Genomic DNA, 11,049 nt, shown 5'->3' with positions numbered 1-11,049 from the left:
GGTACGCAGGCCTCTCACTGTTGTGGCCTCTCCCGTTGCGGAGCACAGGCTCCGGACGCGCAGGCTCAGCGGCCATGGCTCACGGGCCCAGCCGCTCCGCGGCATGTGGGATCTTCCCGGACCGGGGCACGAACCCGTGTCCCCTGCATCAGCAGGCAGACTCTCAACCACTGCGCCACCAGGGAAGCCCCCCACTATTTTTTTTTAATGGGCGAAAGATCCAAACAGACTCTTTACAAAAGAAATAAATGAATGGCCAATAAGCACATGGAAAGATACAGGGAAATGCAAATTAAAATGTCAAGGAGATATACAGGCACTGGAATGGCTGAAAAGACTTATGTGGTGACAAGAATGGCCCCCAAAGATACCCCAACCTAGTCCCCCAGAACTTGTGAATATGACACCTGACGTGGCCAAGGGGCCTCTGCAGAGGAAATTAAACCTAAGGACCCAGAAATGGGGAGATTCTCCTGGATAATCTGACAGCCCCATTAATCACAAGGTCCTTAAAGTTGGAGACCCTCCTGGGCTGTGGTCAGAGGGACGTGTGACTGTTGGAGAGGGCCAGACACGAATGCAGCTGGCTTCGAGGATGGAGGAAGGGACCACGAGCCAAAGCATGTAGGGGTCTCGGGCTTCCCTCATGGTGCAGTGGTTAAGGATCCGCCTGCCAGTGCAGGGGACACAAGTTCAAGCCCTGGTCTGGGAAGATCCCACACGCCGCAGAGCAACTAAGCCCATGCACCACAACTACTGAGCCTGCGCTCTACAGCCCGTGAGCCACAACTACTGAAGCCCGCACGCCTAGAGCCCGTGCTCCTCAACAAGAAAAGCCACTGCAATGAGAAGCCCACGCACCCCAAAGAAAAGCAGCCCCCACTCACCGGAACTAGAGAAAGCCCACGCGCAGCAACTTAGACCCAACACAGCCAAAAATAAGACAGAAAGAAAGAATTTAAAAATAAATAAATAAAGAATGTGGGGGCCTCTAGAAGCTGGAAAAGGCATGGAAATGGATTCATCCCTAGCGCCTCCAGGAAGGAAGGCTCTGCGAACACCTTGATTTTAGCCCATGTTGGACTTCAAACCTACAAAACTAAGATAAGAAATCTGTATTGCTTTAAGCCACCAACCTCGTGGTGATCTTACAGCAGCCACAGGAAATGCAGATGAGCAATAGGACCAGTTTGGGTGAGGATGGGGGGCCAGCAGGACTCCTCACCCTGCGGACTGCAGGGACAAATGGCATAACCATTTTGGAGGCCTGTCTGGGTGGTTTCTAAGAAGGTCATGTGCCTATTCTGTGGCCCAGCAAGCCCATCCTGAGCCTGTGCCCAGGAGAACTGAACACCTAGGTCCACAGCGACATGCACCTTCCCAAAACCACTCTCAGCAGGCAGCCGCTAACACCCACCTCGAGCAAGACCCTCCTTGCAGGAGTCTCTGAGACCCACTGCAGCAGCAGCAGAGCCAAGCCCACCCGGCTCTCCCAGGTCCACGTCCAGGACCTGCCGCTTCTGCCCAACACGCAGCCAGAGCTTCCTACTGACCGGCCCCGACTTTCTCATCTGAGGCGTCTCCTGGCCAGACCTCCTTCCAGAGATGTCAGACGTGCTTTGCCATCTGAAGACTCCCTGCCTGCCCCCCATCTCCAATAAACCTCATACTTGTAGCTCTGTCTTGGCATCTATAGAAAACGCAAATGTTCATCAACAAATGAATGGATAAACTGTGGTATGTCCTGATAATGGAGCACTACGCAGCAATAAAAACGAGTAAGCTACTGATACACACAACGTGGATGAATCTCAAAAAGACAAGTGAAAACCAGACACAAAAGAACGTATACTGTGAGATTCTATATTAGGTTCTGAAACAAAACTAACTAGTCTATGGTGAAAGAACTGCTAACAGAGGGAATTCCCTGGCGGCCCCAGTGGTTAGGACTGTGCTCACTGCTGAGGGCCTGGGTTCAATCCCTGGTCGGGGAACTAAGATTCCACAAGCTGTACAGTGCGGCCAAAAAAAAAAAGAACTGCTAACAGTGGTTGCCCCTCTTGGGACTGGGAACTGGAAAGCAGTACTGGGAGACTTTTTGGGTCTTCACTGGGAAACAGTGACACAGGCCCGTCACATCTATCAGAACTCATCACTCCATGCACGTGAGACCTGTCCATTTTATTATGGGTAAATTATACCTCAATAAAGTTAATTTTTTAAAACGCCAACACGAAATATATACACAAAATTGCCAACTACCACCATTCTCCTCGCCTCCACCTTGCTCTATTTTTCTTTTCTCCATAGCACTCATCTTCTAACAAACCATGTTATTGAGTTTCTTGTTCATTCTATCTCCTCCTGCTGGAATATCATCTCTACAAGGCTAGAGGTCTTTGTTTGTATGGCTCCCTGACACCCCAAGCACCTAGAACAGTGCCTGGGTCCTAACAGGAACTTGATACATATTTGCTGAATGAATGAAAGAACATCATCATTTTCTTTCCTGACGAATTTCCCAGTCTATACTTCATTCGATTCTCGTAACCGTGTAAGGAAGATGTTTTGCCTTCCCCTAGAAATATGTAAGTGGGAACATTACTCGCTCAGGATCAGAATGACTGAGTAGAGAGTTGGGCTAGAATATATGGTCTTCTGACTTCCAGGCACTGAGCCCAATTTAACTGAATACATCTTCATGTTTGCTCCTCACAGGGACAGGAGAGCATCATGTAAATGCATATGGTCCATAGAGGACACACGCAGACACATACACTGTTCAAGAGAATGTGGCCAGCACTGAGAGACGTGCCCTGAGAGAAGGGAGAGTCCAATCTAAGGTGTAGGTAAGGTTTCCTGAGTGAAATGGTGCCCAAGCTGAGTCCCAAAGGATTTATTTTTTAGTTAAGCAAAGAAAAGTAGAAAGGGGATTTCCAGCAAAGGAATCGACATGAGCAAAGGCAACAAAGCACAGTGCGGCAAGGGAATTTGGAAAGACTAGCCCATATGACATGAGGCTTATGTAGGAGATGTGGCAGCAACAGGAGATGCGGCTGGAGAGGGACAGACCAGATCTGTGCAGTCACTGTGTGCCAGGTATAAGAGCCAAGGTGACAGGACCAACGTAGGTTTACAAGTGCTCCCATCGCAGCCCCCGCTGACTGCCACACAGGAGGAACATGGGAGGCAAGTCAGGCCTGGGCCATGGCAGAGGGCCCTGCACTCACCTAAATAGAACCGCAGGAAGGGTGTTGGCGTCATGTTCTTAAACATCATGATCTGTACCCAGGGGTTCTTATACTGGATCTGAGGTATGTTGAAAAACACGAATTTCCTGCAAAACAGAAGAAATTAAACCCATGAGAGTTTTTAACCTAAAATTGGATGCACCTGTATATTCTTCTAAAGAGAAAGTCCAGAACTCTCATCAGATTCTAAAAGGACCCTGCCTCCCCGCGAAAAGGTGGAGGTAGGAAAAGCAGGTATCAGGAATCCACTAACGTGTTGTCTGAATGTGGGTGTTGGGACTCTTGGTTTGTCATTTTAGGGAAAAGAAATCTATATTCCTACCTCATGTTGCATATTAGCCTAAAACTCACCAAAACAGAAGTATAAATATAAAAATGAAACCATGAAATGTCCTTGGTCTTGATTGGTGTGACAGCTGCACAGTGTACTCATATGAGAAGCTGTGTATCTACAGGTGAGCACTTTATGTAAATTATACCACAATTTAAAAATAAATGGAACCATGAAAACAAACATGGGGAATACTTTTACAATCTAGGAGTGGAGAAACCTCTAAACTCAGAAGGTTTAAAACACAGATAAATTTGATTACATTAAAACCTTTGCAAGGGATTTCCCTGGTGGCACAGTGGTTAAGATTCTGCCTGCACCTTTGCAATTAGTCTCTTGATTAAAGCCTCCCCAATGACCTGAATTTAAATGCATTCTCTGCTTCCTGCTGCCACCCTGCTCCCCATACCAGACGATGGAAAGGTGCGAGTGGTACACGGGTAGAAGCGTGGTTGCCTGGCTTCACCACTTCCCAGCTGTATATAACCCAGAGCAAGTTACTGCTGTGTGCCTCAGTGTTTATGCCAACATGATGGCAACGCAGGAAAACCAGTCCAGATAGCAGCTTGTAGTTTATTCTCAAGAAGAAAAAGATAGGATCAACAGAAGGCCTGACTGCGTGACATTTGATTGGGGACATGTCCATAATTGGGGCAGAATCTGCAGTGAAAACAAAAGCAATGACAATAACCCCGGGGGAAAAAAAAAACTGCAAAAACAGAAAGGAAAAATAAAGTATTTGACTCAACTGTGTACAGTGTTTACAAAGTCATAATAATTTAACAGTGAATACTGATTTATCCAAAATTCTTAAATGACTATATTGGGAGGATGGGGGGGGTCGAGTAGTATGCATGTGCTGGGGTAGGGAACAGCAATGCTTCTTGAAGAGCTAAATCCTTGCCTTCCACAGTGACAAGTCAACAGATAAAGCCTAAAGCTAAGAAAGTAAGAAGGCGCTCTCTAAGTATGGTATTTAACTATATGGAAGTAAAACTCTAATCAAATGGTTAGAGTTGAAAGTTGTTGCCTCTGGAGGATATACAATGGAGAAAAGACAGCCTCTTCAATAAGTGGTGCTGGGAAAACTGGACAGCTACATGTAAAGGAATGAAATTAGGGCTTGCCAGGTGGCGCAGTGGTTAAGAATCTGTCTGCCAATGCAGGGGACACGGGTTCGAGCCCTGACCCGGGAAGATTCCCGCATGCCGTGGAGCAACTGAGCCCGTGCACCACAACTACTGAGCCTGCGCTCTAGAGCTCATGTACCACAACTACTGAGCCCGCGTGCCACAACTACTGAAGCCCTGTGCCTAAAGCCCGTGCTCCACAACAAGAGAAGCCACTGCAACGAGAAGCCTGTGCACCGCAACCGAGAGTAGCCCCCGCTCACCACAACCAGAGAAAGCCCACGTGTGGCAAAGAAGACCCAACGCAGCCAAAAATTAAAAAATTAAAAATAAATTTATATATAAAAAGAATGAAATTAGAACACTCCCTAACACCATACACAAAAATAAACTCCAAATGGATTAAAGACCTAAATGTAAGACTAGGCACTATAAAACTCTTAGAGGAAAACATAGGAAGAACACTCTTGGACATAAAACACAGCAAGATCTTTTTTGACCCACCTCCTAGAGTAATGGAAATAAAAACAAAAATAAACAAATGGGACCTAATGAAACTTAAAAGCTTTTGCACAGCAAAGGAAAACCATAAACAAGACGAAAAGACAACCCTCAGAATGGGAGAAAATATTTGCAAACGAATCAATGGACAAAGGATTAATCTCCAAAACAGACAAACAGCTCATGCAGCTCAATATAAAAAAAAAAAATCCCAATCAAAGAATGGGCAGAAGACCTAAGTAGACATTTCTCCAAAGAAGACATACAGATGGCCAAGAAGCATATGAAAAGATACTCAACATCACTAATTATTAAAGAAATGCAAATCAAAACTACAATGAGGGGGCTTCCCTGGCGGCACAGTGGTTAAGAATCTGCCTGCCAAACCAGGGGACACGGATTCGAGCCCGGGAAGATCCCACATGCCGCAGAGCAACTAAGCCCGTGCACCACAACTACTAAGCCTGCACGCCTAGAGCCCGTGCTCCACAACAAGAAGCCACCGCAGTGAGAAGCACACGCACCGCAACGAAGAGTAGCCCCCACTCCCCAGAACTAGAGAAAGCCCACGCACAGCAACGAAGACCCAACGTAGCCAAAAATAAATAAATAGATAAATAAATTTTAAAAAAACAATGAGGTATCACCTACAATGAGTATCACCTCACACGGGTTAGAATGGGCATCATCATTAAATCTACAAACAATAAATGCTGGTGTGGAGAAAAGGGAACCCTCTTGCACTGTTGGTGAGAATGTAAATTGATACAGCCAATATGGAGAACAGTATGCAGGTTCCTTAAAAAACTAAAAATAATTACCATATGACCCAGCAATCCCACTACTGGCATATACCAAGAGAAAACCATAATTCAAAAAGACACATGCAGGGCTTCACAACTAGAGAAAGCCCGCGTGCAGCAATGAAGACCCAACGCAGCCAAAAATAAATAAATTAATTAATTTTTTAAAAACGGCCAGAAAAGTAAACTGCCCTGGGTCACATGACCAATAAGTCAAAGGATCAGGGCTGTGAGCATTGGGCTCCATCACTATCAAATTCACCTGGATCCTGAGGCACAAGGCTGGACACAGAGCTCAATAAATTCCAGCAGCTGTTACTTCTCCCATTGCATCTTAAGGGCAAGAACACCTGGCAGAGGTGAGGAGGAACTTAGCTCCCAGACTCTGAATAAGGCAGCTCCCCACACACCCAGCAAATACCCTAAGACTTGCTAGCCCGGTGCTGTACTGGCCACAGGCACTTGGAATGGAGGGCCAGATGAAGTGCTGAAGGCACATGAACAAGCAAAGGAAGGCCGGTGGGGCTACAAAGAGCAAGTCTGACAGGCTCAAACCCGAAGGGCACCAGTGGGACAGCCAAGCCCTTATCACTAGGAACAGTGAAACACAGAATGGCTGTTTGGCTCCTATTTACCCAGAGAGTATTAAAATACTTGAGCATGTGAGTATGTGCAGGCCTATTTTGATTGGCTGACCATTTAAAAACCAAAGATTTACATAAAAATCTGAATTTCTGGCTCCTTGACAAGTCAGAAATTCTCCATGGAGCCCAAAGAGCTAAGATGTAGCCAAGCAGTGAATGGCCCCGTGAGGCAAGGCACGTTTTCAGTTTACTGCAGGCCCATCCAGACTGTCTCCCTCCTTTGTTTGTACCTGCCTGGCCTCTGCCCTGTGACTCCTGGTGCGGATGGATGGATGGATGGATGCAAAGTTGGTTATGCAGGAGTATCTGGGTGCCTATTCAGCCCTAAGACTGAGTCTTCTAGGAAGCCCTCATCCCAGCTGACCCCACGCAAGTAGGTTCAAGCTCTTGCGTTGACCTGTGGAAAGCAAACGGCTAGGGGGTAGCTGCTGGCTCTCCTGAACAGCCCTGCACTGAAGGCCGCGCCATGGCGGGACCACCCTCCACAGGGAGTTGCTCTCCAGGCTCACTCTGATCCATCCCACACACCCAATCCCAAAGTTTCTGAAAGACAGGACTTGAATTCCCAGCAACAGCACGAGGCACTCAGTAAATTTATGCCTAACACCTGAAAAGCCCAAAGCACTGCTGCTGCCTCAACATTCAGTTCAAACCTTTCACTTGCAAGATCCATTCAATGAGTCCCGACTCTGCTGCGGGCTGAAAAGCATTAAGGAGTTGGGGCGGGGGCCGCTGCGCAGCTCACAGTCACTTCACTCTAAGGGTCACGAGTCCTTCGAGAACGAAGCCCCCTTTCAGAACCGCCCCCTCACCAGCTGACTATGGCACCCTGGACAAGCCAGTTCCTTAACCTCCTGCGTTCCTTCATCCCTGGAGTGAAGAGAACAGCGAGGTTTCTGTAGAAATCAAACGAGCTAGTGCACGAGGAGCATTCAGAAACGCGCTGCACGTACGAGGACTCAATAAATGGCAGCAGCTGTTACCCCTGTCACTGCACCCCCAAATCGGCCCTGGGACATAGGTATCACCCCGGTCGCAACACTGAGGAAAAGCAACTCTCCCAAAGCCAGCAGGTGGAAGAGCCCGGACCTCAGCGGGTCGGTCGCCCCGGGCTGGACTCCACCCGGACCGCGTGCCGCCCGCGGGGCACGGGTGGCTGAGGAGGCTTCGGCCTCCCCGTCAGCGCTGCCCCCACCCGGCGCGACGCGGCCCTGAGGTCCTCTTCTGCTGTGGAACCCGGGGCAGCTGCCCGTCCGTGCAATGGGGGCCCTGGCGCCAGCGCAGCGCCAGGTCTCAATGACTCGCAAGTTATTGGTGGGACCCGGCGGCTCGGACTGACCTGGCGCCCTCGCCCAACTCCCCGTGCGTATTGTAGTTCACCGTCATGACCTTCACCGACTCCTTGAACACTATGTCTCCCTGGCCCAGGTACTGCAGGGTGCGGAGTATCGGGAAGCGGCCCTTCATGGACATGGCGGCTGCGGCGGAGGAGCCGGACCGGCGGCCGCGAGCCCAGCAGCGAGTACAGACGAGCTAAGCTGACGCCGCCCGGGCTGCCCTCTCGCCGCTTCTCCTCCGCGCCGATTTCCACTTCCCGCGCAGACTCACCGGAGACTCCTCCCGGCGGGCAGCGCGCGCGCCGCGGAGCGGCCTGGGACTTGTAGTACTGGCTGGCAGAGTTTTCCTTAGGCGGGGGCGGTGGGAGCCGGCACGTATGCCTAAGCGTTAAAGCTCCTGTTGGAACGTTAAGGTTTTCACGATTTGTGAATCAAGTCTTTCTCCCCTCCGCCAAGGGAAAATATTTTATATAGGCTCAAACTCAATCATTCAGACAACAAACTTACAGTAGGAAATAATTCAGGAGAGCTGAGTTTGAACACCAAGTCGGCTAGTAACTTTCTGTTCAACCTCAAATATGTCAGTTTTCCTCTCTCAACTTCTCCAGTTTTAAAGTGAAGGGTTAGAACTAAGCAATTTCTAACATTGACTTAAAAAAAAAAATTAAAAACCTGACTTGAAAAAAGGAAAAAAAAAAAAAGGAGATTTTGGGATCCACTCCTTTCTAGTTTAGCCACTTGAGAGCTCTGGACCTCAATTTCTTGAAAAGCAAAAGGTCGATGAGATGCATTTCCTACTGATCTGAGAACGTTCTCCTTCACTTTTGAAGGATAATTTTGCCAGATATAGAATTCTAGGTTGGGGGTTGGGAGGCATCTTTCAACACTTTATTTCACTCCACTCTCCTCTTGCATGGTTTTTGATGAGTAGTCAGCTCTTTTTTCCACTATAGGTAAGATGGTTTTTTCTTCTGGATTCTTTCAAGATTTTCTTTGTCTTTGGTTTATAGAGTTTGAATAAGATATACCTAAGTGTATATTTTTGGTATTTATACTGCTTGGTGTTCTCTGAGCTTCCTGGACCTGTGGTGTAGTGACTGTCATTAATTTTGGAAAGTTCTTGACCATTATTACTTTAATATTTTTCTTTATTCTCTCATTTTTTTTTCTCCTTCTGGTATTCCAATTATGCATGTTTTACCTCTTCTGAAATTGTCCCATAGTTCTTGGATGTTCTATTCGGTGTTTTTGTTGTTTTTCATTCTTTTTTCCCTCTGCTTTGCAGTAGGGAATTGACCTATCTCCAGACTCACTGATTCTTTCCTTGGCTGTGTCAACTGATGAGCTCATCAGAGGCATTGTTTGTTAGTCTTTTTTATTTCTAGCATTTCCTTTCAATCTTTCTTAGTTTCCTTATCTCTGCTGACATTACCCATCTGTTCTTGCATATTATTTATTTTACCACTGGACTCTTTAACATATTAATCATTTAAGTTTTCTATCTCATAACACCAACATCTGTGTAATATCTGAATCTGGTTCTGATATGTGCTTTGTTTTATCAGACTGTGGGGTATTTCCCTTACCTTTTTTAGCACACTTAAACTTTTTTGTTGAAAGTGAGACATTATTGGCTGTATTAGGTAATAGGAACTGAGGTAAATAAGCCTCTACTATGAGGGGTTATGTTATTCTGGCTAGAAGTAGAGCTGTGTTTGTTTGCTTAGCTGTAGGCCCCAGAGGCTTCAAATTCCTCTAGTGTCTGTTTTTGTCTCTCTTGACTTTGGGCTTCCCTAGAGTCTGTGTTTTGTAGCTCTTTTAGCTGTAATGCATCCTTATACTGGAGTTCTGTTGGTGTGGTAGTAAGGTGTGGTAGCAGGGAAGCATTCTGTAATTTTATGGTGAAATTTCAGTATTTTAGTGGGTCTGTGTCCTTGGGCTGTGACCTTCCTGTCTCTGAATCCCCCTCTGTGATAAAGAATAAGAAATATGTTTGGTCTTTGTTCCCAGCTCCTGGCCAGAGCTCCTAAAACTCTTATAATTTCCTTAATGATAAGAGTGATAGGAGCTTATTTTGTCATATCTAATTTTTGTCCCTGTTCCTGAAACAGCTCTGGAAAGATGAAGGTGAAAGGAGTGGCTTTTGTTATCCATAACAAGCCCCTTTCAACCTCTGACCTCCAGGAAGGTAACGGGTTAAGGGTTGAGTTAATCGCTAATGGCCAAAAGATTCAATCAATCACGCCTATGTAATAAAGCCTTCATTATAAAAACCCTAATTTAGGGAGTTGGAGAGCTTCCAAGTTGGTGAACACACCATGGTGCTGGAGAGTGATGTGCCCAGAGGGGGGCATGGGAGCTCCACACCCCTTCCTATACCTTGCCCTATGCATCTCTTCCGTCTGGCTGTTCCTAAGTTGTCTTCTTTTACAATAAACCAATAATCTAGTAAGTGAACTGTTTCCCGGAGTTCTGTGAGCCATTATAGCAAATTATCGAAACCAAGGAGGAGTTGTAGAAACCCCTGATTCATAGAAGGTCAGAAGTACCCGAGGCCCGCACTTGTGATTGGCATCTGAAGTGGAGGGGCAGTCTTGGTGGACTGAGCCCTCAACGTGTGGGATCTGATGGTAACTCCAGGTAGACAGTGTCAGAATTGAACTGAACTGTTGGACACCCAGCTGGTGTTGGAGAATTGGTCATTGTGGAAACCCCACCCTGTCCCGTATTGGGCTTCCCTGGTGGCGCAGTGGTTGAGAGTCCGTCTGCCGATGCAGGGGACACGGGTTCGTGCCCCGGTCCGGGAAGGTCCCACATGCCGCAGAGCGGCCGGGCCCATGAGCCATGGCTGCTGAGCCTGCACGTCCGGAGCCTGTGCTCCGCAACGGGAGAGGCCACAGCAGTGAGGCCCGCGTACCGCAAAAAACAAAAACAAAAACCCCGTATTTAGTGTCAGAAGAGTGTGTGAGTAGAATGTATAGAAAAACATGAGTTTTCAATTTTACCCTCCCCACACCTGGATGAGACAGGAAGGCTAGAGGGGACTAGTGTG

General features: G+C 47.3%; 1 protein-coding gene across 4 annotated transcripts in view; it reads right to left on the bottom strand.

Moving 5' to 3' along the window:
• The window catches only part of MRPS25 (mitochondrial ribosomal protein S25), a 23,105-nt gene extending 14,839 nt beyond the window's left edge, over nt 1-8,266 (bottom strand). For all 4 annotated transcript variants that reach the window (XM_029241836.1, XM_029241837.1, XM_029241838.1 and 1 more), the window contains exons 1-2: nt 8,000-8,266; nt 3,231-3,337 (exon numbers count right to left, since the gene is read on the bottom strand). In XM_029241836.1, the coding sequence (XP_029097669.1) occupies nt 3,231-3,337; nt 8,000-8,133 (241 nt within the window). In that variant the 5' untranslated portion in view covers nt 8,134-8,266. The remainder of the gene's footprint in view (nt 1-3,230; nt 3,338-7,999) is intronic.
• Nucleotides 8,267-11,049: the final 2,783 nt, after the last annotated feature.

Source organism: Monodon monoceros, unplaced genomic scaffold, assembly GCF_005190385.1.
Source record: "Monodon monoceros isolate NGI ecotype Baffin Bay Population unplaced genomic scaffold, NGI_Narwhal_1 Super_Scaffold_3, whole genome shotgun sequence".
Classification (NCBI taxonomy): Eukaryota; Metazoa; Chordata; class Mammalia; order Artiodactyla; family Monodontidae; genus Monodon; species Monodon monoceros.
Note: the sequence above shows the minus strand (reverse complement) of the source record. Positions and strands in the feature narration are given on the sequence as shown.